Raw genomic sequence first — 27,171 nt, 5'->3', positions numbered from 1 at the left:
ATCCGTTCCGTTTATGTCAATCATCTATCTAGGACTTGTGTTTATTTTTCCCACCATGTTTCATCCCGATCCCTCCACTCTAAGTGTTTTCCAAGTTTTAGGTTTCCCCCTCCCAACTCCCCGCCCCCATCACCAGATCCGGTCGGGATTTAAAATAAGAGCTCTAAGACACGATATCCTTCTAAACATCAAATTTCATTGAGATCCGATCACCCGTTCGTAAGTTGAAAATACCTCATTTTTCTAATTTTTAAGACTTACTCCCCCCCTCCCAACTACCCCAAAGAGAGCAAATAAGTTCCGATTATGTCAATCATGTATCTGGGACTTGCGCTTATTTTTCCCATCAAGTTTCATCCCGATCCCTCTACTCTAAGTGTTTTCCAAGATTTTAGGTTTCCCCCCTCCAACTCCCCCCAATGTCATCAGACCCAGTCGGGATTTAAAATAAGAGCTCTGAGACACAATATCATTCCAAACATCAAATTTCATTAAGATCCAATCACCCGCTCATAAGTTAAAAATACTTCATTTTTTCTATTTTTCCGAATTAACCGGCCCCTTCTCCCCCCCCCAGATGGTCAAATCGGGAAAACGACTATTTCTAATTTAATCTGGTCCGGTCCCTGATACGCTTGCCAAATTTCATCGTCCTAGCTTACCTGGAAGTGCCTAAAGTAGCAAAACCGGGACTTTAGGTTTTCCCCCTCCAACTCCCCCCAATGTCATCAGATCCGGTCGGGATTAAAAATAAGAGCTCTAAGACACAATATCATTCCAAACATCAAATTTCATTAAGATCCAAATACCCGCTGATAAGTTAAAAATACTTCATTTTTTCTATTTTTTGCGAATTAACCGGGCCCCCACTCCCCCCCAGATGGTCAAATCGGGAAAACGACTATTTCTAATTTAATCTGGTCCGGTCCCTGATACGCTTGCCAAATTTCATCGTCCTAGCTTACCTGGAAGTGCCTAAAGTAGCAAAACCGGGACCGACAGACAGACCGACAGACAGACCGACAGACAGACCGACAGACAGACCGACAGACCGACAGAATTGGCGACTGCTATATGTCACTTGGTTAATACCAAGTGCCATAAAAACCGAAGTTTGGCCACCATTTTTTAATTTTCCACCATTTCTTGATTTTGAGAGGGAGTAGGGTAGGCTATAAAAAAAAAAAAAAAAAAAAAAAAAGCCGATATTCTACATCCGTCGGCAGATAATTTACTAACCTCTTCGAAACAATATCTTTCAACTGATTTCAACATATCACTGTGTCTATTAATACCCCCAACAACGTAGAGATAGTTGTTAAGGACAGCAACGCCCATTTGCGACCTGGACACTTGCATCGGAGCCAGAGAGACCCATTCCCCGATCACTGGATTATAGGCAATCATATCTTTGATATGTCTTCGACTTCTTGTGCAACCTCCGACAACGTATATCATACCTAAAAATAAGAAACAATGAGTGGAAAAGATAATTCAAAATTATAGAATTGCCATTCAACGTTAGTTCGCATAATTATTAACTAAACAGAGATGGATATGAAACAAGAATTTCCTAGCTTACAACGCAATAGCACTGCCTAAGTAAAGAGCGAAGTAGGCTAATTTTTTTTCACCACTGTAGGAAGAGCTTCGGAGGAGGTTCATTCGATTAGAAATTACAGTTCTAGTACACTTTTAAAGAGTCAAAATGACTGGACGAGCAAGCAGCCCCCCCCCCCCTCATGCCTGTTATTACCTAAAGGACATCAGATAAAAAATTTGAGATAGCCATTTTGTTTAGTAGAGTTAAAAGGCCCAATAATTATGCCTCTGGAGATGACCCCCCCCCCAGAGTCCTTGGAGCAAGGGCTGTAATTTACCGTTGTTTACATAGAGTATAGGGAAAGGGGAGCATGTTTAACCCAAGGTGCCCAAAAAGGTTAAGACAATAAGTTGAAGCTTTCAGGGAATACTGCGATGACTGTCGAACTAAATCAAAACATACTATGTGCATGCAGGTTGACAAAAAGGAAGTATCTAAGGAACGACATAGGGTATTGACTTTCAAGGAAACGATTAGAGGGATGATCAACTTACTAAAAGGCAATATGTGTATGCTGCTACTACTACTACAACTGCAACTTCAACTACGACTACTACTCAGGCTACGGGTACTAAGGTGAAAATTTCTGGGAATGTTGAGGGAAAAGATAAACTAAATCAAAACACGCTGTGCGAATCCAGGTTGTCAAAAAGGGCGTATTAGCAACATCTTAGAAATGGCTCAAAGTAAAAAGCTGAAACTTTCAGGGTGCGTTGAGGGGATTTTTGAACTGATAAAAGGCATTGTGTCCTACTGCTGTTCCTACTGCTTCTTCGATTACTGAGGCTATTGGTATTAAGTTGAAACTTCCAGAATACCTTTATGAAGATTTTAACTAGACCAAAAAACACTTCGTGCATATAAGTTGTTAACGGGTGTATCAGCAATGCCCCGAGAACGGTTTAGAGTACTAAGTTGAAACTTCCATCTCACGTTGAAGGGCCTGTTGAACGTAACAAGAGGTCTTATGTACACACTATTACTACTACTTCCACTATTGGTCCACTGCTTCTACTAAGGATGAGGGTACTAAGGTAAAATTTTCTGTAAAAACTGAGGGGGATGTCAAACTAAATCAAAATGTAATATATGCATGCAAGTTGTCAAAACAAAATATCAGCAATGTCTCAGAAAAGCCTTAGACACTACTACCACTGCTGCTACTCCGACTATTTATGACTGCTAGTTTTTATGACTACCTACAACTGCGAATACTTGTGAATGCGACTAATCGCAACTCCATGCGACTTTGTCTGCAACGACGACTTGAGTCTGTAGCTTTTTACGACTGCAGCTACACCTACTTACCACCCTGACAGCGAATAGTTGACATAGTGACCGTCAATACCTGCGACTGCCACTACTTGAAACTCCAATTTTGCGTATATATGACTGTAACTAGTTGCAATTGCTACTATTGCTACTACTACTACTACTACTACTACTACTACTACTACTACTACTACTACTACTACTACTACTACTACTACTATTACTAATATTACTACTACTACTACTACTACTACTACCACTACTACTACAACTACTATTACTACCCCTGCTACTCTTACTACGACTATTACTACTACTACTACTACTACTACTACTACTACTACTATTACTACTATTACTACTACTACTACTACTACTACTACTACTACTACTACTACTACTACTACTACTACGAGTTTAAGCATATTTAGGTTGTCAAATTGGCGCAGATCAATATCTCAGGAAGGGTATTCAGTTGGCATATTCAGGAAAAGTTGACGGGTATGTACAACTAAATCAAAATAAACTAAGTCATCTGGATTGTCAAAAGGGTGTCTTTCCAATATCCTAGGAAAACTAAGGGTATTACGTTGGACCTTCAGAGGATATTTTTAGGGATGTTAACCTTAATCAAAAGACACTATGTTTACCAAATTTGATCCGAAGGGCATAACTTCAGTATCTTGGGAACAGTTTACGGTATTAAGTTAAAATTATCACGGCTTGTTGAGTGGTAAATGAACTAAATAAAAATGAGTTACATGCATCCAAGGTCGTTAAAAGGTTGTATCTGCAATATCTAAGGAAAAGTCGAAGGAATTAAGGTGAAACTTTCAGGGCGTGTGGAGGGGGATAGTTGATTAATATTTGTCTACACTCCAGGTTATAGCTCGATGGGGGTTAGAACTCAATCCAGCCTATAGAAGCTCAAATATTATGCACACTTTCGACCCTCACACTTGAATATTTTTACCTGTACCCATCAATCCAAAACACTAGAGTACAACTATAATTAAAAATTGTCAATACATTTTTTCAGTTTATAAATAGTAAGCAAAATCTAGATTATTACAGAGAAAAGCAAAAAAGACTAAAAATATTATTCACTTAACCAATCAAAACGATATGTCGATTAAAAACAAGTAGAAATTCACTTAAAACTTTTTTCCAGAATGGAAACTTTTTAAAAAATAGTAAAGAGCTACATTAAACCAAAGCCGAACAGAAATAAAGTCAAGTAATATTTCGAGCGTAAAATTACTATAAAACAATATCAATAAATAAATGAAACTTAAGGCGAACACAAACTGTAGTAAGGAGCGACCCGGCTCAATAGTAACCAAAACTCTAAAAAATGGAATTTTGATACCAATAGCTATATCAAAAGAATCGCATTTTAATGCTGGTTTTAAATATATAAGTTTCATCAAGTTTAGTCTTACCCATCAAAAGTTACGAGCCTGAGGAAATTTGCGTTATTTTAGAAAATAGGGGGAAACACCCCCTAAAAGTCATAGAATCTTAACGAAAATCACACCATCAGATTCAGCGTATCAGAGAACCCTATTGTAGAAGTTTCGAGCTCCTATCTACAAAAATGTGGAATTTTGCATTTTTTGCCAGAAGGCAGATCACGGATGCGTGTTTATTTGTTTTTTTGTTTTTTTTCCCAGGGGTGATCGTATCGACCCAGTTGTCCTAGAATGTTGCAAGAGGGCTCATTCTAACGGAAATGAAAAGTTCTAGTGCCCTTTTTAAGTGACCAAAAAAATTGGAGGGCACCTAGGCCCCCTCCCACGCTAATTATTTTCCCAAAGTCAACGGATCAAAATTCTGAGATAGCCATTTTATTCAGCGTAGTCGAAAAACCTTATAACTATGTCTTTGGGGACGACTTACTCCCCCACAGTCCCCGTGGGAGGGGCAACAAGTTACAAACTTTGACCTGTGCTTACATATAGTAATGGTTATTGGGAAGTATACAGGCGTTTTCAGGAGGATTTTTTTGGTTGGGGGGAGGGGTTGAGAAGAGGGGGATATGCTGGGGGAACTTTCCATCGAGAATTTGTCATGGGAAAAGAAAACTTCCATGAAGGGAGAGCAGGATTTACTAGCATTATTTAAAAAAAAAAAATAAAAGATAAATGTGAAAAAGCTTTTTCAGCTGGAAGTAAGGAACAGCAATAAAACTTAAAACAAACAGAAATTATTACCCATATAAGGGGCTCACCTCCTTATGATACCTAGCTCTTTACGCTAAAGTATTTTTAGTAATTTCAACTATTTATTCTACGGCTTTTGTGATTCAGGGGTCATTCTTAATGAATTGGGATAAAATTTAAGCTTTAGTGTAAAGAGCGAGGTACTGACGATGGGGCGAATCCCCTCATATATGTAATAAAAACATGAGAATACAAAAGTTCTTTACGTAAGCTAATTTATAAGCTACGTAAATCTTTTACCAATAAAAAGATTCGTAAAAAATTAAAAGTTCTAGTTGCCTTTTTAATTAACCAAAAAATCGGAGGGCAACTAGGCTTCGCCCCCGCTCTTTTTTTCTCAAAATCATTCGATCAAAATTATGAGAAAGCCATTTAGCCCCCCCCCAAAAAAAAACAATATTCAAATTTCGTTTTGATTATTCCTCTGCGGAGAGCCAAAATCAAAACATGCATTGATTGAAAAACGTTCAGAAATTAAATACAAAAAAACAAGTTTTTTCAACTGAAAGTAAGGAGTGACATCAAAACTTAAAACGCACAGAAATTACTTCGTATATGAAAGAGGCTGCTTCCTCACCAACGCCCCGCTCTTTACGCTAAAGTTTGACTCTTTCTCTCAATTCTTCTTTCTAAAACAGTAAAAAACTTTAGCGTAAAGAGCGGGGCGTTGATGAGGAAGCAGCCTCTTTCATATACGAAGTAATTTCTGTGCGTTTTAAGTTTTGATGTCACTCCTTACTTTCAGTTGAAAAAACTTGTTTTTTTGTATTTAATAACAATAAATAACCATGTTAAACTCATAAGAAGCGGAATACTATCAATAAGAAGAGTAGGGCTACCGCCCATCGTGTCTGAGTGAGATAGTCTGATTGAGAGGCAAAGCTGGCATAGGCCCTTTTCGGAATTGTATAAAAATGATTTCATTTTCACTTGCTGATAGAAAGTCAATCATCCGTCCATCCATCCTAAGGCAGAACTAAGGTAGACAGCCATAGAGCTAAGAGATGAAAGACTGAATTGATTTTGGTTTGACACGTGACTGACAATGTCCATTGGACTTCTTTGCAGAATCTGGGACTGAAATTGCTTGGGCTCATAGAAGAACAAGTAAAACCTTTTCTCAGAAAGTGTTAAGAAAGGAAGGAGTAGAATCTGAAGCCAAAAGTTTACAACAAGCTGGGATCGTAAGAGATGAGCACAATCCCGGGCTCAAATAAGACAAAATTTTCAGGCTCAGAAAAGCTTAAATCTATCAAACTAGGACCATTTCAGCCAAAAATCAATTTTTCAATAAACGAGGAGATTCTTCTTCTTCTTCTTTCTTCTTGTTTCAGGACACAAGCTCTTCAGCTCTCCCTGGCGCTATGATCTGGCAGACGGTTGAGTGCCAAGCCGCTCGGTCGTGTGTGTGTGGTGCACATATTTCAAGCCACTGCTTGTCCCATCTTCGGCCGTGTCGTCGGAAACCACCAATCGGCTCTAGGTCCGCCTTGAGTGTGTTAAGCCAGGTCTTGACTTGTCCACCTCGCTTCTTCTTCCAGTGTGCGAGGGGTTTGCAGTATAGCGCCTTTTTAGTGAGGGTGTCATCTGACCTCCGACAAACATGGCCAGACCAAGTTAGGCGGCGTTTTTTTATTAGGGCTTCAATGTCATGCTTCTGGTGGCATCGTCTACGAATTTCGACGTTGCTAATTCTGTCTCGGAGGGAGACACCGAGGATTTGTCTCAGGCAGGAGTGGTCGAATTCCGTAGCTACATGCCTAGCGAAAGAATGGCTAAAGTGTGGAGGCGCCGACGGACTGGGGACCTGTCGGTCAATAATATTCCCACGAAACGTAAACGAGGAGATCCAATTCGAGAGTTCCTAACACCAGTTGCGGTTTGTTATAATCTGGCGCAATGAGTGCCTTCACCTGGAGTATAGTGTCTAGAAATACTTAGCCTAATGTTTTGCCTGTTAATTGTTTCCAACTGGACCTGGCCGAGATTTTTGGGATCGAGATCTTTTATTACTTTAATAAATACAAAATTAATAAGACTTTCAGGCATAAATCGTGGTATATTATAGAAGATCAATCTACATCTGTTTGCTTTTTTCTGTAATCTTGCTTGTGATGATTGAGTCTTCATTCAGTTTTTGACCTATATGGATCAAAACCAGTTTATATTGGTTGGTCAATTTACAGAGGATTATTGTTTGGATATTTATTTCATTGCGCAACGACTGAAATTGTATATAATGCTGAATAATGCTGTGAACAATTTGCTTTCGATAATTGGATAATTAAAATCATGTACGCAACTATTGAAGTTGTGTAACGTGCTGTACAGCGCTGTGAACAATTTGCTTTGGATAATTAAAATTGTGTACGCAACTTGTGAATATACATCTTGTGAATATTGCTACCTGATTTGCTATTGCCCTTACTGACAACTATTGTGGCCCCGCCCAAGAATTTTGATGAAATTTGATCATTTCACGGGATGATGCCAGGTGAAAGATTTGTCTTGAATCCCGTGTTGAATTTCATTTCACGGGCTAGAACTGCAAGCTGTTCAGCTGATAATATCGTAAAAATTGCTTGCAATTTTTACAAAGGAGAGATGTTAATTGAAGCAAAGAAGATTTTGTGGGCTGACGCCTCTATTACTAGGGTAACTGAGCGCCCAAAGTGACTGATAATGTAAGCGATATGGTTCGAGCCTTTGATCTTTGTGACGAGAAAAAGATCAGCCTACCTCAGTATCTGATTTTCGAGCCAGGTCATGTCCCATGTGTGCCAGGAGAGACAACAGCTACGTTAACTCGAAAGGTTAATGAACTCTACATGGAATTTAAAAGCTTCGCTGAGCACCATAAAGCAAGGTCATTCGTGCAAACTATTCCTGAAATGAAACCTCCCCCACCCACAAAACCGTCCTATTCAGTTATTGTGAAAAATCCACCAAAAAACTTGAATAATCCTGACGCTCGAAAAGATTTCCTGGATAAAGCTTGTGGGGGTGTCAGTTCAAGCATAGTTGTTTTGAGGCCTAGGAGGGATGCATGGCAAGTAGTTCTGTCGGACAAGGGTGCCGCCAATACTTTGGCAGATACATTAAGCAAAGCAGACCAATCCATTAATGCTAAAGTGAAGAGTCCTGCCTTTTTCGGTATAGTACGCCGAGTGCCTGACGGAACATCTAAAAGTGACCTATGCGATCTCGCTAATAACTGTACAGAAGTTGTTCAGTTAGGAAGTACGAGGTCTTTTCGATTAAAGTTTGAGTCACGTGACCACCTAAAGTATACCACTGAGAATCCCCTTGCTATTGGTTACGAGCGTCTACCCATAACTGAGTACAAGTTTTTGTCTACCCAGAGCTACAAATGCCAGTGCTACGGCCATACTGCAAATAACTGTAAAGCTTCCCCGAGATGCTATAAATGCGCTGGTGACCACCAGAACTCCAACAAAAACCCGTGTCAACTTGTCATGAAATGTGCTCTCAATGGCTCCTCCGACCACCCCTTTTATTCGTATAAATCTCCAGAAGCACAGAAACTACTGCTTAAGAAATGAACAGTCAAACAAACACAAGTACAAGTACTGTACAAGATTTTACGTTTCTTACTAATTTGTAATAATGTTGTTTTTAATTATTACGATGACCAAAATAATCTGTCCACCAACACCTTAGCTAGCCCCGATAGCCCTTTAAACCAAATTAACTGTAAATATCTCGACACTTTTGATTTTGTGAAAAATATGAAACCTAAGCTAATGGAAGAGACCAAACTTAATGTAATTTGCTTTAATATCAGAAGCATACGGGATAAGTGGGCTAATTTTAAAGATTTAATTTTAACAAATGGTTACTGCCCTTTCGACGTAATTGGAATAACGGAGACGTGGCTTTCATAAATTGATGATACTAATGAATTTTCCCTCACTGGCTTTCAAGCTATTCATATTGAAAGAAAATTAACCAAGTCCTCTGGTGGCATTTCTCTTTACATCCGATCAAGTCTAAAATTCAACAGACTATTAGACTGTGAATTCTTGTTCTCGCAACCTATAAATAATAGATGCATTTATTCAATAATCGTCAACATAAGTGTAGACGAGAATTCTTTTATTTTTTCGTTATTTTATAAACCACCCTCATTTCCGACACCTTTCTTTTGTAGTCTGTTAGATGATTTTTCTAGTTTTATTAATTTACCACAAAAGAAGGCAATAGTTTTTGGGGACTTCAATTGTAATTTATTAAATGTTAGCAATAACAATGATTGTGATACCTTCTTTGAAACATTTACCTTAAGTGGTCTTCTTCCCACAATCCTTTTTCCTACTAGAGTTGATCCCATGAGATCTACCGCTACTTTAATTGATAACATTTTTGTATCCACTTCCCTGGGAAACCACCTGTCCTCCAAAATAATATTCTCTGACCTGTCAGATCACTTTCCAATCTATCTTTCCTTACCCTCCCTATCAGCTACTCAACCCCGTAGAACTAATACCCCTACGTCTAATAGAATATATAATACTGTTAATATGAACCTGTTCACGGATTGTTTGAAATCCTTCGACTGGTCCAAGACTTTGGATTGTCAGGATGTTAATTCAGCCACAAGGAGTTTTACACAGGGACTGAGTGATCTTATCAGTTCAACCTTTCCAGTTCGTAAATCAAACCGAAAAACTACCCATATACGCCCCTGAATGTCAAATAGCCTGATAATCTCTATTGACCTGACTAATTATAAAAAAATACAAAAACGTATATACAATACTCATCCGGGAAGCAAAGAAAAATTATTATTATTCAAAAATCTCTCAGTGCAAAAGGAACTTGCAAAAAATTTGGTCTACAATAAATGAAATTCTTTAAAAAAAAAAAAGGAATTCAAGATCTGTTCCTATTAACCTTAGGGACATCAGTGGCAGATTAATTGACCCGATTTCAGTACCGGATGCTTTTAATAATTATTTCACTAATATTCCAAATGCTAACTTCTGTTCCTTCTCACAGTCAGTACACCCTAGCAAGAATCCCAGATCCATGTTTTTCTCTCCAACTGATCGCAAAGAGGTGCTTCAAGTTATCGAATCTCTCTCTAATAGTAGTACACCTGACTTCTTTGGCATAAGTAATAAGCTTCTTAGGACCGTATTATCCTATATTTGTGAACCCATTGTGCACATAGCAAACCTGTCTATGACCAATGGAGTCTTCCCAGAAATATTTAAATCAGCAATTGTTATCCCGATTCATAAAAAAGGCGATCCGTCTGAGATAAGCAATTATCGTCCAATCTCACTTCTCCCAGTTATATCTAAGGTGCTCGAGAGAATTATATTCCGACGTCTTTCTCCCTTTGTATTTGGGAATCATTCATAAAATTCGTTGATTTCTCCCCATCAATATGGCTTCCGTGCAAAATTTTCAACTGCTCATGCACTAATAGACGCCACACAGTTTATACGTTCCCAACTTGACCTTAAAAATACTGTATTGGGCTTATTTCTGGATTTTTCAAAGGCCTTTGACATGGTTGATCACAGTGTTTTATTAAGTAAACTCAATAACCTAGGGATTCGCGGAGTTCCTTTCTCATGGTTCGGCTCTTATCTCTCTGGTAGAGTACAGAGTGTGAGACTGGGCGGGGTGACTTCACATCCCCTACCTGTCCGGAGGGGCGTCCCACAGGGCTCTGTTCTTGGTCCAATACTTTTTCTCCTTTATATTAATGATTTGATTACGGACCTGGGTCCATCACTGCACCCAGTACTTTTTGCTGACGATAGCAACTTTTTCATTACCGGTCCTAATTTACCATCCGTCGTCACCCCTACTCAAACCCTTCTGAATAGAGTACAGGAGTGGTGTCTCGTTAACTGCATGACCATTAGCAGCAAGAAAAGTCAGGTGGTATTATTTCGAACCCCTTACAAAAAAAAAATGAAGCTCAGCCAGCACGTGGCCTAAAATATTCTACCAATCTCCTCCCGCAGGTCGAAGTTGCCAAGTTTCTTGGTGTCCACATAGACTCCTCCCTATCATTTACAACACATGTGTCCTATATCAGAGCCATAATTTTGCGACAGGTAAGTATGATTAATCGTGTGAATTATTTTCTTCCTCCCGATATCCTTGTCACCCTTTATTATTCTTTTATTTACCCATATATCTCATATTGCGGATCTGTATGGGGCAATACTTATCCTTCACTTACCAATAAATTAAAATCTGCTCAAAACCGTGCCGTCAAAGCAGTTTTTCGGTTGCCACGACTATATCCCACCAAGGACTTGTACTCCGATTTTGGTATTATCCCTTTTGAAAAAATCATAAAAAAATTAAATCTATCCCTTGCATACTCCGCTTACCATAAAAATCTTCCTCCCCACTTATTATCTTATTTTAATAGTAATAATTCTGAAGACCACTGTCTCCGTTCATCCAACCGTTCCTTCATTGTCCCCAGGTGTATCTCTAGTTGCGCCCAGCGATCCCAAATTTATAAATCTATAATTCAGTGGAATTTAATACCCTCAAGTGTCGAGCTATACACAAGTTTTCGGACCCTATATAACAATGTACTAAAATCTTAATATTATATTTCTCTAAATATTTATTCAATTTGCTTTAAATACCCTTATTTTCTCTTTTCTTTATTTTTCTCTCTCTTCTTCATTTTCAATTTTTTTTTATTTTGGTCCTTAACAAGTTCGCTTCTAGGATCTTTATTATTATTGTTGTTATGTGTTTTCTTTTCTTTTTGAATAAATTGAATTGAATAATAAATTGAAATTGATGATTTTTTCTGTTTTCTTTTTTTTTGATGTTATGAGAAATAAAAATACATAGCTTAAAAAAAAAGATTGTTTCCAGTAGGGACATAGACCTTAAAAGTGAATAATTTTGAGACATATATTTAAGTATGCTTCCATCGTTTTTCTGAAGCAGTCTTTAAAGCTGAATAGTTTTCTGATATTAAATAAAAAATAAGTTTTTTTTTAATTGAAAGTAAGGAGCGACATTAAAACTTAAAACGAACAGAAATTACTTCGTATATGAAAGGGGCTGCTTCCACATCGACGCCCGCTCTTTACGCTAAAGTTTGACTCTTTCTCTCAACTCTTCTTTTGAAAACAGTAAAAAACTTTAGCGTAAAGAGAGAGGCGTTGATGAGGAAGCAGCCCCTTTCATATACGAAGTAATTTCTGTTCGTTTTAAGTTTTAATGTCGCTCCTCATGTTCAGTTAAAAAAAAAAAAACTTGTTTTTTTATTTAATTTCTGAACGTTTTTGAATCAATGCATGTTTTGATTTTGGCTATCCGCAGATCCGCAGATGAATAATTAAAACGAAATTTGCTTTTTTTTTGTTAAATGGCTTTCTCATAGTTTTGATCGAATGATTTTGAGAAAAAAGAGCGGGGGAGGAAGCCTAGTTGCCCTCCGATTTTTTGGTTACTTAAAAAGGCAACTACAACTTTTAATTTTTTACGAATGTTTTTATTAGTAAAAGATATACGTAACTTATAGATTAGCCTACGTAACGAACTTTTGTATTCTCATGTTTTTATTACATATATGAGGGGGTTCACCCCCTCGTCAATACCTCGCTCTTAACAATAAAGCAGAAATTTTGTCCCAATTCATTCAGAATGACCCCTGAATCACAAAAGCCATGGAATAAATAGTTGAAATTACTAAAAATACTTAAGCATAAAGAGCAAGGTATTAGGAGGAGGTGAGCCCCTCATATGCGTAATAATTTTTGTTCGTTTTAAGTGTTAAAGCTGCTCCTTATTTCCAGTTGAATATTTTTTTTCATATTTATTTTTTCATTGTTTTTTTTTTTTAAATAATGCTAGAGAATCCTGCGCTCCCTTCATGGAAGTTTTCTTCCCCCATGACAAATTCCTCGATGGGAAGTTCCCCCAACATATTCCCCTCTTCTCAACCCATCCCCCAACCAAAAATCCCCGTGAAAACGTCTGTACACTTCCCAATAACCATTACTATAGGTGAGCCCTGGTCAAAGTTTGTAACTTGTAGCCCCTCCCACGGGGACTGTGGGGGAGTAAGTCACCCCCGAAGGCATAGTTATAAGGTTTTTCGACTAGCTGAATAAAATAGCTATCTCATAACTTTGATCCGTTGACTTTGAGAAAATAATTAGCGTGGGAGGGGGCCTAGGTGCCCTTCAATTTTTTGTTCACTTAAAAAGGGCACTAGAACTTTTCATTTCTGTTAGAAAGAGCCCTCTCGCAACATTCTAGGACCACTGGGTCGATACGATCACCCCTGAAAAAAAAAAAAACAAATAAACACGCATCCGTGATCTGCCTTCTGGCAAAAAATACAAAATTCCACATTTTTGTAGATAGGAGCTTGAAATTCCTACAATGGGGATTTTCGTTAAGATTCTATGACTTTTACCCCTATTTTCTAAAATAAGGCAAATTTTCTCAGGCTTGTAACCTTTGATGGGTAAGACTAAACTTGATGAAACTTATATATTCAAAATCAGCATTAAAATGTGATTCTTTTGATGTAGCTATTGGTATCAAAATTCCATTTTCTAGAGTTTTGGTAACTATTGAACCGGGTCGCTCCTTGCTACAGTTCATTACCACGAACTGTTTGATAAATTTGAGTGGGTTTTCATTAGTTTGCTGGGATAGGCCTTAAAACTAAGTTAATTCTGAGATATTAATTTAAGCGTGATGTCATCTGTTTACTAGAGCAGGCATTGAACCTGAATCATTTATAGATAAAAGTCTGAACGTGCTGTCATAGGTTTTCTGGGATACACCTTAAAACTAAATAGCTTCGAGACATGAATTGAAGTAAACAAATTTGAATATTAAGGAAAAAAGAGATTTTTAGAAGCAGTCGGTAGAAAAAAACCCCAAAAAAGATATAAAAATTAATAATGTCCCTCTATATGAAAAAAAGGTATAATGAACCAAAAATTCCAGCAAGAAGAAACTCTCCAGACTAATTTAAACTAAGGGTATTTGGAGGTACCATAAAGCAATCATTTCTATTAATGATTAATTATTAAAAATAAAAAATGTTACGAATCATTTAGTGCCCCTTTCAACAAACACGAACTGAAACAACCATTTTAGGTCTAAATAACCAAAAGTTTCGGGAAGAACATATTCTTTTGATTAATCATAAGCGAAAGAAACACCTTAAGTGCAGTTATGACTACTTTTTGTCACGTTTGATCGATTCACAAAAATAGCCAAGGAATGAAGAGATCAATCCACGGAACTGTGGGAAATTAATTATTTTATTTATATTACATAACCAAATTTAGGTACAAACACCAAAATCAAGAAGAACAATAGGGAATTTCTCAAAACAGTGGGAAACAAATTAGAATGAATATTTCGGCCCTATGTCCAAGGGCCGTCCTCAGCAATACAAAAATATATAAGAAAAAACAACTTACAAGAGGATAAAATCAATAAAACTAAAATGAACAGTGTTTCAAAAAAGTCCCACTGTCTTAAAATTTCCCTATTGTTCATCTTGTTTTTAGTGTTTGTGATGGAAAGGCAGTGTGGTCTTCGTCACTATTTACAGATTTAGGTAATTAAATAATTAACCAAATTGACATACCATCATGTGCAACAACACCCATACTGAATCTGGGTTCTGGCATTTCCCCAATCAGCTTCCATTCGTTTACTACCGGGTCGTACCTCTCTATGCTACCACCTATGTCCTCACCAACCCAACCACCTAAGGCATATAGAAGATTGTCCATGGTGCAAAGGCCAAATTCACATCGGGGTTTTTGAAGACACGCTATCTCCGTCCATTTGTCATCGTTGACGTCATAAACCTAAAGACAAGTTGAATTAAATCAGTATTTTCCAAATTCAATTGCATTTCTTACTAGGAGAACAAAAGGAAATACAGTCTGCCATAGAGGATGAAGAACGTTTTATAAAACAGCTCGTGGTAACGAACTGTAGTAAGGAACAACCGGGCTCAATAGCAACTGAGACTCTAAAAAAAACAGAATTTTGATGGCGATAGTTACATCAAACAGAATTTTAAATATATAAGCTTTATCAAGTTTGACCTTACCCATCAAAAGTTACGAGCCTGAGAAAATTTGCCTTATTTTAGAAAATAAGGAGAAACACCCCCTAAAAGTCATAAAATCTTAACGGTAATCACACTATCAGATTCAGCGTATCAGAGAACCCTACTGTATTGGTTTTTATTGGTTTAAAAAGTAGAGTTGTGAGAAAGAGTTAAACTTCAGCGTAAAGAGCGAGCCGTCGAGGAGGGGACAACCCCTTTCATATACGGAATAATTTCTGTTCGTTTTAAGTTTTAATGTCGCTCCCTACTTTCAGTTAAAAAAGTTTTTCCATTTAATTTGAATTAAGACAGTGTGACTTATGCCTACCATCTTCTACAAGGGTAGACTGTGGTAGCTTACGCTGGCTTAAAGACCGCACGAGTCCACCAAAACAAATCATATACATTATATTAACACAAACAACTTGTGTTTAGACTGAAATTAACTCCTCTAAAAACAAACCACATAAATTGCATAAGGACAAATCATTTCTTAGACCACACTGCCTTTACGTTTATCACTGAAACCAAATTATATCAAAACGAGTGAATATTTTTAAAAAGACAGAAAAAAATACGAAAATAAAACTTTTTAATACAAAAATAATACTAAAATTTCGAATATTTGCTTTGTTACCTTACTGTTTCATGCTTTGGTTCTCTACTATGTTGGATTTTGTTGAAATGCAAGTTTTTATGGCACTTGGTATTAACCAAGTGACACATAGCAATCGCAAATTCTGTCGGTCCCGGTTTTGCTACTTTAGGCACTTCCAGGTAAGCTAGGACGACAAAATTTGGCAGGCGTATCAGGGACCGGACAAGATTAAATTAGAAATAGTCTTTTTCCCAATTTGACCATCTAGAGGGGGGGGAGTCGGGGGCCCATTAATTCGAAATAAAAATAAAAAAATGAAGCATTTTTAACTTACAAACGGTTAATCAGATCTTAATGGAATTCGATGTTTGGAAGAATATCGTGTCTCAGAGCTGTTTTTTTAAATACCGACCGGATCTGGTGACATTGGGGGGGGGGGGGAGTTGGGAGGGGAAACCTAAAATCTTGGACAATACTTAGAGTGGAGGGATTGGGATGAAACTTGGTGGGAAAAATAAGCACAAGTCCTAGATACATGATTGACATAACCGGAACGGATCCACTCTCTTTGGGGTAGTTGGGGGGGAGGGGCTAATTCTGAAAAATTGAAAAAAATGAGGTGTTTTAAACTTACGGACGGGTGATCGGATCTCAATGAAATTTTAGATTTAGAAGGATATCGTGTCTCAAAGCTCTTATTTTAAATCCCGACCGGATCTGGTGGCATTGGGGGGAGTTAGGGGCGGGGGAACCTAAAATCATGGAAAACGCTTAGATTGGAGGGATCGGGATGAAACTTGGTGGGAAAAATAAGCAGAAGTCTTAAATACATGATTTACATAATTAGAATGGATCCGCTCTATTGGAAGGGGGGGGGGGGTAATTCTGAAAAATTAGAAAAAATGACGTATTTTTAACTTACGAAGGAATGATCGGATCTTCATGAAACTTCATATTTAGAAGGACATCGCAAGTCTCTTATTTTAAATCTTAACCGCGTCAATCTCAATCTCAGCGTCATTGGGGGGACCGGAAATCTTAGAAAATACGTAAAGCGGAGAATCAGGATGAAACAGGATGGGAAGAATAAAAACCCCTCTAAGATACGTGACTGACATAATCGGACCGGATCTGCTCTCTTTGGTGGAGTTGGGAGGGGGGGGTAATTTGGAAAAATGAGGTATTTGTAACTTACAAAAGGGTGACCAGATCTTAATGAAATTTGATATTTAGAAGCACCTTGTGCTTTAAAGCTCTATTTTAAATTCCGATCAGATCCTGTGACATTAGGGGGAGTTGGAGAGGAAAACCGGAATTCTCGGAAAACGTGAAAATTGGAGTACTTTTATCTTACGAATAGGGGATCGGATCTTAATGAAATTATATATTTAGAAGGAATGCATGTCTCAGAGATCTTATTTCAAATCCCGACCAGATTTTTTGACATAGGGGGGAGTTGGAGGGGGAACACTTGGAAAACACTGCGGGATGCCAATTTGCATCCCGCCTCTTAATCGAAGGACAAGGTGGAGTGTCGACTCCTTTTGGATATTATAGTCGGACAGAGTACGGCCATCTTCAAGCTGCTTTCCAGCGAAAATCAGACGCTGCTGATCAGGAGGAATGCCTTCTTTATCTTGAATCTTTGCTTTGACGTTTTCAATAGTATCTGAAGGCTCAACTTCGAGAGTTATGGTCTTTCCAGTTAGGGTTTTGACGAAAATTTGCATCCCACCTCTCAGTCGAAGGACAAGGTGGAGCGTCGACTCTTTTTGAATATTATAATCGGACAGAGTACGGCCATCTTCAAGCTGCTTGCCAGCGAAAATCAGACGCTGCTGATCAGAAGGAATGCCTTCTTTATCTTTAATTTTTGCTTTGACGTTTTCTATAGTATCTGAAGGCTCAACTTCGAGAGTTATGGTCTTTCCAGTTAGGGTTTTGACAAAAATTTGCATCCCGCCTCTCAATCGAAGGACAAGGTGGAGTGTCGACTCCTTTTGGATATTATAGTCGGACAGAGTACGGCCATCTTCAAGCTGCTTGCCAGCGAAAATGAGACGCTGCTGATCAGGAGGAATGCCTTCTTTATCTTGAATCTTTGCTTTGACGTTCTCAATAGTATCTGAAGGCTCAACTTCGAGAGTTATGGTCTTTCCAGTTAGGGTTTTGACAAAAATTTGCATCCCGCCTCTCAATCGAAGGACAAGGTGGAGTGTCGACTCCTTTTGGATATTATAGTCGGACAGGGTACGGCCATCTTCAAGCTGCTTGCCAGCGAAAATCAGACGCTGCTGATCAGGAGGAATGCCATCTTTATCTTGAATCTTTGCTTTGACGTTTTCAATAGTATCTGAAGACTCAACTTCGAGACTTATGGTCTTTCCAGTTAGGGTTTTGACAAAAATTTGCATCCCGCCTCTCAATCGAAGGACAAGGTGGAGTGTCGACTCCTTTTGGATATTATAGTCGGACAGAGTACGGCCATCTTCAAGCTGCTTGCCAGCGAAAATCAGCCGCTGCTGATCAGGAGGAATGCCTTCTTTATCTTGAATCTTTGCTTTGACGTTTTCAATAGTATCTGAAGACTCAACTTCAAGAGTTATGGTCTTTCCAGTTAGGGTTTTGACAAAAATTTGCATCCCGCCTCTCAATCGAAGGACAAGGTGGAGTGTCGACTCCTTTTGGATATTATAGTCGGACAGAGTATGGCCATCTTCAAGCTGCTTGCCAGCGAAAATCAGACGCTGCTGATCAGAAGGAATGCCTTCTTTATCTTGAATCTTTGCTTTGACGTTTTCAATAGTATCTGAAGACTCAACTTCGAGAGTTATGGTCTTTCCAGTTAGGGTTTTGACAAAAATTTGCATCCCGCCTTTCAATCGAAGGACAAGGTGGAGTGTCGACTCCTTTTGGATATTATAGTCGGACAGAGTACGGCCATCTTCAAGCTGCTTGCCAGCGAAAATCAGACGTTGCTGATCAGGAGGAATGCCTTCTTTATCTTGAATCTTTGCTTTGACGTTTTCAATAGTATCTGAAGGCTCAACTTCGAGAGTTATGGTTTTTCCAGTTAGGGTTTTGACAAAAATTTGCATCCCGCCTCTCAATCGAAGGACAAGGTGGAGTGTCGACTCCTTTTGGATACTATAGTCGGACAGAGTACGGCCATCTTCAAGCTGCTTGCCAGCGAAAATCAGACGCTGCTGATCAGGAGGAATGCCTTCTTTATCTTGAATCTTTGCTTTGACGTTTTCAATAGTATCTGAAGACTCAACTTCGAGAGTTATGGTCTTTCCAGTTAGGGTTTTGACAAAAATTTGCATCCCGCCTCTCAATCGAAGGACAAGGTGGAGTGTCGACTCCTTTTGGATATTATAGTCGGACAGAGTACGGCCATCTTCAAGCTGCTTGCCAGCGAAAATCAGACGCTGCTGATCAGAAGGAATGCCTTCTTTATCTTTAATTTTTGCTTTGACGTTTTCTATAGTATCTGAAGGCTCAACTTCGAGTGTTATTGTCTTTCCAGTTAGGGTTTTGACAAATATTTGCATCCCACCTCTCAATCGAAGGACAAGGTGGAGTGTCGATTCCTTTTGGATATTATAGTCGGACAGAGTACGGCCATCTTCAAGCTGCTTGCCAGCGAAAATCAGACGCTGCTGATCAGGAGGAATGCCTTCTTTATCTTGAATATTTGCTCTGATATTCTCAATAGTATCAGATGACCCCACATCAAGCGTAATAGTCTTTCCAGTCAAGGTTTTAACAAAAATCATCATTGTATAATTCTAAGTGAACAGAAGAACATATAAAGCCGAATTGAAAAATATATATACCCCTATTTCGACAAAGAAAACTTTATTGTACAATAGTATTTACTTATAAAAACATAATATTTTCAAAATAAACCACAAGGAAATATTTATGCAATTATCTTTTCTTCAAAAATATTCTAAATACATAGATTTTTTTACGCAATTCCATTTCGCAGGCAAAATACTGGTTTTTTTCATGACGTTGCAGTCCAAATTTAGATATGTATCTTTAAAACTGAGCAATAATCTAACAAATACTCTTGTGGTCCCAAAACAAAATCCACAATTTTGCTTATACCACCAAATTGACACCACATTAAAAAGACAGATAAATGACCAATCGATCATGTGGAACGGTTAATGGTAACATATTGTAAGTAAAAATTAATACATCAGAACACTTTTTCTTTTTATATTTGGATGATGCAAGACCTAGGTATGTTACTCCATTGTGGCAGAGTTAATTGATCCCTGTTTGACAAAATGTGGCCAAGTGATCAATCTTAACAACTACCAGTCCTTCAATCGTTTTGGCATTTCTGGTTTTGAAGTTCTGGATTTGTATCACATTTATTATTTTTGGCTTTGATTTTTTATTTCAATTGTACACAAACCATATCTCTATGTACCAGGCGATATGACTCAAGCATTTTATGAAAAGTTGCTTCTCTGGCTTATGATGTCATACTTTAGCAACTTCGTTGTTCCTACATTAGATACAATTTGCATAAAAGATACAATTTTTGACAAAGTGTACAGCCATCACTGCTAAATTGGCAAGTGAAACTACTCCTTTGATCAAATTCCTGGTTCAGAAAAATCACTTCTTTACCCGTACACATAACTGTCGTATTTCATTTCTAGTCTAGATAACTTAGTTGTCTTAAAATTAATTTTTGAAACTCTTCTTGTCCACAAACAGAACGGACTACCAATAATAAAAGGCCATAAGGCTTCAAGCTATTATTCATTATAGTTTTCCCAATAGCCATTTCTTATGGAAGGTGTCGTCATGAAGTTTATTCAAGTTCAAGTTCCATTTATTTCCATGAAGTAACAATAATAAAAACAATGTCCCAAAGGGTTCAATGGCCATTATTTGGGAAAAGGCATAGAATAAATAAAGGATCGTAAAACTTACTAAAAAACATCTAAATATAAATCGTTAAGGAAGAGAAATCAACTCACCGGCAGTCCCCACAAAACGGTGACCCTCGCATCACCTGACAATAAAATACCTTTTAAAATTATCTGCGTCATCGACGATCCAACGCCAAAAACAACAACCCCCCAAAAACAACAACCCCCCAAAAACAACTAAACCATAAAAAACATTTAATAAGAAACCTTCAATAAGAAACTTTTCATCTGTCTCTTAAAGGAGCCAAGTTTTCGTGACTGCCATTTTCCATCTTAGTTTTTAAACATGCCACTTAAACGATAAATTGTCATCCAAAAGAACACCCAGGAATCGCAAGTGTCGATCCAGGGGGCGACTTATGTAGCCGAACACTGACAAAAGAGAGATCGCCCTGTAGTTCCCAGGATCCTCACGGTCACTCCTATAAAGAGAGCTATCACACGCGCCAATTTAAGACGTTGAGGAAATACTCCTAGTTGAAATTACTTATTAATAAAATGTCAAATTGGGGTGATAATCCATGGGAGGATATGTTTAATTACTCTGGCAGAAATTTTTTAAAAATCTGCTGAAGAAAACTTTAAAGACAAAACAGTATTTCTAATACTGTTTTGCAGTATTTAATTTCATTTGATAAAACTTGTTTTTTAAGGCAATTACATAAATCAAGGTGCATAGGTGTACCCAGGGGAAAAGACTTTTAACAGACAACGTTAACTTGCAAAATACCTTTAATAGAGGCATTAATGGAGGTATTTTCAAACAAAATGAAGTGGTGTGGGTTGTCGTATACGTGTTGGGCCAAAGTAGAACCAAAATTCTCAGGCCTTTGGCGTAGCTTCATGGCTTTGCAGATTGAAAATTTGGGTTCCAACAACTCCTCTTTCAATTGTTCGTGAGTTCTATCAATATAGAAGTGACAGCGAGAACAGGGGATCCTCTAAACATTACTCCCCAGTACAGTGCTGGTATTATCTTTCCTATAGTTGTAAAAGGTCTGTAGTATATGCTACATTTAGGTTGGGTCTTTTTTTAATTTTCAGTTAATTGCTCATTTTTGGAAAATAGGGCAAAATTGCGAAATTTTTCTTTTCGCCTGCCAATGGGACTTTCAATGGGGCTTTCAATTAGAGATTGCGTTGTTTTGTTATCCTTTACTGGTTTAACCCTTTTCTGTAACTGATTCCAGTAAATTTATAGGACATCTATTGCAAAATAAAACGTCTTTTATGTATTCAAGTTCAGGGACGGTGTGAGCTTCAGAACATATCCGTATCGCACGACTAACCAAGGAAATGGCCACTCCTCTTTTTACATAGGGAAGAGGTGGCGGGTGGTTTGAAGAGAAGTGCAAATGTTTATCGTTGTGGGTGGACTTCCTATATGTCAAAAACTTTAGCGACACAGTAGTGGGGAATTGTCACCAAAATAGTGGTGAACGTCTGCAATAAGCTTTGAAGGAACTAAAGATATGCCACCCATGATAACACTAAGTTGTCTCACTTTTCATAACGCAATTCTAACGAAACTTGTAGATTAGTTAAAAAACGATTTGCTAAAGCTTACATGTAGGTAGTAGGGAGATTTGTCATTCTTCTCTTATTGTTTTACTGAAAACTTTTCAGGAGAGGATGCTCCCGATTTCTGATAGTACGCTATCAGCAATTACAAGGGAAAAAACTACATAAAACGCCTTACAAGAAAATCTCACGACGGTAAAGAAACAATATTTATAGAAAATTTAAAAAAAAAGGTGCTCACTTCACCGTTAGCCAATATTTGGCTCTCCTGTTCCCCTCCAATGACAAAAATCCGTCCATTCATATGTGCAATGCCCGGTAATATTCGTCCAATCTTCATTGGACTCGCCATAGTCCACACCTGACTAAAAGTGTCAAACTTAAGCACAGAGTCGTACGTATACTCCCATGATCTTGTTTGATCAATCTAAAAAAGAATAAAAATATTATAAATTTTGACTCTTATGGTATTACAATGAAACTACAAGTCGCTATTACCCTCTCATCATTACCCGTAATTAAAACGTTTTCTACTGTATAAAAAAAAAATCAGTTTCACTTGGGCGAGACCATATAAAAAGTCGTTAGGAACAGCCTTATATTTTTAAGGTGATGGAATCAAATTCTGTCGCTCCCAGAGTATCTACTGAAAAACTGATTTACGATTTTGAAAAAAAAATTTTAAACTTTAAAAATCTTAATTATATCATTCATTTGTATTCTCATCATAGGTTTTCCGGTTCTTGGTTTCTCTTCTTTTTTTTATGTTTGAATATCGCAATGAAAAAAGGTTATCCTAAAATTTAACTCAAAAAATTCCGACAGAATTTTCCCATATATCGTTAATAGTATGTTATCAACAATAATATTTTATTCTCGCTACGTGATCTTGCATGTATACCAAGTTTCTTAATTGGTCTTGAAAGTTCTCGTGTTTTTATTTACCAATTACTTTTGTAACCATTCCTTAACAGATGTTCAGTCAGCTCGTGTTGACTTTGAACTAATAATGGTACCGAGAAGAGAACTATCACATTATTTAGAATAGACATACCTGATATGATCAGAGAACAAAGATGGTAGCATCATCAGAATGTAAGTCATGTGCCAGAATCCAGATTGCCAAACATATTTCTCCAGCGGTAAGTAGAAGGAACACAGAGACAAAGAGGGCATAAAAATACATTCCAAAGACATACGAGCAAGAAAGGCATGCCATTAGCATACGGGTATTCCCAAAGTGGGAGTATATCTATTACCCACTTAAGATGATGAAAGCTCTTCATTCACACTTCTCTACCAGCAAGTAGAAAGAACACAGCGACAAAGAGGGCATAAAAACACGTTCCAAGAACATACGAGCAAGAGAGGCATGCCATTAGCACAAGGGTATTCCCCAAGTGGGAGTATATCTATTACCCACCTAAGATGAACAAAGGTCTTCATTCACACTTCTCCAGCAGCAAGTAGAAGGAACACAGCGACAAACAGGGCATAAAAATACGTTCCAAGGATATACAAGCAAGAGAGGCATTCCATTAGCATAAGGGTGTTCCCCAAGTGGGAGTATATCTATTACCCACCTAAGAAGATCAAAGCTCTTCATTCACACTTTGTGTGCCTCTAGAAGTAGAGGAGAAGCGGAGGTCTAATGTAAAAAGTTTAATAATTTTAAATTCTAACAACTCAACAAGTTTAATTTAATTTAGATTCAAATATGTCGTTTATACTGAATTTCACCATCTAACTTATACAATATGTTTTAGTAGTGGAAGTTATATCCTTTCCGTGTGATTTTTCATAGAAATGTTAGTCTTTATAGCCTAAAAATAATTTAATGTGTCCTTTCTGAGTCCCCTCACTCTGGTATCCAGAGCACGTCCCTCTTTTGCCACCGAACCCTTCCCCGGATGTTTGTGTGCATTTCAATGTTCATGCATTTGGTTAGACCTGTCTTATATTAGAGAGAAAAAGATGGGTTTATTAATATAAATAACAAAACAAAACAAGCAAATGGCCCGAAGCAAAGCTTGTTTGGGCTTACAACCCCAACACACATACATATAAAACAATACGAAAAAGAAGAAAAAATAAAAAGAAAAGAAAAGGAAAAGAAAAAAGAAAGAAAGAAGAAGAAGAAAAAATCAATTACCCTGCATTTCAATCGAAACGGATTTACACTTCAAAAGAGACAAAACAAAAAGAAACTAAAACCACTTTACCAGTATCGTCAAAATCAAAACCAACATCTTGGCTCCACTTGAGGTCCACTCAACTATCAAAACCATAAATATTAAGGCAAAATAGCTTTAATTCCCGCCGAAATTCAAGAAAGCTATCCAAGTTTCTCAAAGTCGTAGGTAAACAATTCCATGCACGGGGTCCTAGATGCCGAATAGAGAATTGAGATCTACGAGTAATAGTAAGCGGACGACGAATTATATCGGACTATCTCGTAGAATGTGTATGAATATCACTTCCTAATTCAAACATACTTTTAAAACATATTGGTAAACAATTTTGAAAATATTTATATATAAACAGGCTTCGATAAAAAATAATAAGTCCTGCTAAAGGCAAGATTTTGCATTCTATATACCTCTTTTGTACCGAGTCTTTAAAACCTACACCACATAACACTCGAAGCGCTTTATTCTGAAAAACTCGAACACGATCGAGATGAGAAGGAAATGTACTACCCCAAACATTGCAACAATATAGCAGATAAGGATGAATTAAGGAATAATACATTGTTCTTAAAATATCTCTTGGGAAAATATACTGCAACTTTCTTAAAATGCCAACATTCCTAGCGAGTTTAAGACTAATATAATCTATATGTTCTCTAAAGCTGAGACATTCATCAATTAAAACTCCTAGATATTTTGTACAATTCATTCTTAGAATACCCATATCAGCAATATTAAGTCTATCTATCCAAGGGTAATAATTTGAGCTCCTACCATACAATAAAAAGCAAGATTTACTATAATTCAAATTTAACTTATTAAGCTTCATCCAATTGTGTACAAACTCCAGACAAGAACTAATACGACTCAACAGCTGAATTCCTGTTCGTGCAGCCACAGTTATATGAGTGTCATCCGCAAAGCTGGGAACAATTACTTTTTCCCCGTCACATCCAATGTCAAGATCATACGAAATCATATTAAAAGCTCTACATAAATCATTTATAAAAATTAGAAATAACAGGGGACCAAGAACAGATCCTTGAGGTACTCCAAATTTAACACTACTGACTGAAGAAACATTATCTCCTAGTTGTACATATTGAGTTCTTTCTTTTAAAAACGAGGACAGTAATTCAAGAAATGGTCCTCTAAAACCGTAATTTTCTAATTTGGCAATGAGTATAAAATGGTCAACGCAGTCAAAAGCTTTTACAAAACAGAAGCGACTTTCATACCATTATCCAACGCATCATTCACAAAAGTTGTCAAAAATAAAACAGCATGCTCAGTAGATAAACCCTTCCGAAAACCAAATTGATTTGGATTAAAAAATGATTTACTCTCCAAAAATTCAACCATTCTTTTAACTATCAATATATTTAACTATCATTCTTTTATATTATTATTATTATTTTTTTTTATATAAGTTTCGAAGCCTTAAAATTTTAGAAAAATACAGACGCTTCTCTTAAGATTAATTAAAGAATGCTTTAAACAAGATTTAATGACTCAGACGTTTATGTAAGAAAATGGCTGGTCTTTGGAGGGATTACTCCTACCCCCGATGCACTTTATTAATTGATGATGTGGCCCCTATTCTTGCAGAGTATCAGCACTTTCGTCTGAAAACTTACATAAAGCTTTCACACTTCTTTGCATTCCTCGATGACGAAAATGTGTTTCTTGGCTCTTTTTCGAGGCTCCACAGATGACCTAACAAGACTTCCTTTCTTGAATCTCATATCTTCTGAAGCCTTTCGTTCACCTTCTTTAGATTACATAGAACTACACTTAGATTACAGAAAACTCACATAGAACCTACCAACTTTCGTTTGCATCCTCCAATCAAGAAAATGTGTTTCTTGGCTCTCTTTCGTGGCTCCACAGATAAAGTCACGAGACTCCCTTTCTGGAATTCTACGTCTTTCTGAACACTCTTGAGAGCCACCTTAAGACTGATATCTTTCAGGCAATCAACTGATTCTTGCAAAGCACGAGTTGATATGAGAGGAAGTCGAACATGAATTAAAATTTCAAAGACGTATTGCCGACGCTCGTCTAAATTAGATTTGATCCACCGAATTGCACTGTCGAATACCTAAAGAGGAGAAACATTATTTTCATTTATGGAACATATTACTTTAAAAAATACTTTCAACATCCGAGAAATTAAATAGACGGGAGAGATAATAGCCTAGGTTCGACTAAAAAGATTTGACCCGTCGGATTCATGACCCGACGGATTAAGTACCAAATAAAATTCGACGCTGAAGAAAAAAAATCGACTATCGATGATATAAAGTCGACAAGGTTGTCTAAACAAGACTTGGCGCATCGGATTCTCCTTCTATCTAAAGAAAATACTGATTTCAGAGACAAGAAATTTGATAAAACTAGACGCTCTTGAAATTGAAGTCGAAAAGGGAGAGATAAAAGTATGCACACAGTGTAAAATATATTTTATACATTGAGTCCAATGCACCAAACACTTTAAATTCGACATAAATAGACAAGAATCAACAGTTGCCTGAACTAGAATCGATCCTCGGATTACACTGCTAAGTACCTAGAAAGAAGAGACACGGCACTCATCTCTGGGATAGTTTCGTTTCGGGCGATAAAAATAAGAAAATCCAACACTCGAGAGGTTTAAGCTAACAAGAGAAAATTCATATAATATTCGTCAATTGTCTGAATTAT

The 27,171-nt window shown here is 37.4% G+C and overlaps 2 protein-coding genes across 2 annotated transcripts in view; both read right to left on the bottom strand.

Annotated features, from left to right (window-relative positions):
* Positions 1-27,171, bottom strand: part of LOC136027946 (actin-binding protein IPP-like) — a 67,411-nt gene that overhangs the window by 11,791 nt on the left and 28,449 nt on the right. Inside the window, exons 6-9 of the mRNA XM_065705417.1 lie at positions 26,294-26,569; positions 22,521-22,706; positions 14,729-14,954; positions 1,240-1,460 (exon numbers count right to left, since the gene is read on the bottom strand). Of these exons, the coding sequence (XP_065561489.1) occupies positions 1,240-1,460; positions 14,729-14,954; positions 22,521-22,706; positions 26,294-26,569 (909 nt within the window). The remainder of the gene's footprint in view (positions 1-1,239; positions 1,461-14,728; positions 14,955-22,520; positions 22,707-26,293; positions 26,570-27,171) is intronic.
* On the bottom strand, positions 17,039-19,585 carry LOC136027945 (polyubiquitin-C-like). The gene has a single exon (XM_065705416.1). It carries the CDS (start codon positions 19,580-19,582, stop codon positions 17,216-17,218), a length of 2,367 nt encoding a protein of 788 aa, XP_065561488.1. The 5' UTR covers positions 19,583-19,585; the 3' UTR covers positions 17,039-17,215.

This window comes from Artemia franciscana, chromosome 6 (assembly GCF_032884065.1).
Source record: "Artemia franciscana chromosome 6, ASM3288406v1, whole genome shotgun sequence".
NCBI lineage: Eukaryota > Metazoa > Arthropoda > Branchiopoda > Anostraca > Artemiidae > Artemia > Artemia franciscana.
Note: the sequence above shows the minus strand (reverse complement) of the source record. Positions and strands in the feature narration are given on the sequence as shown.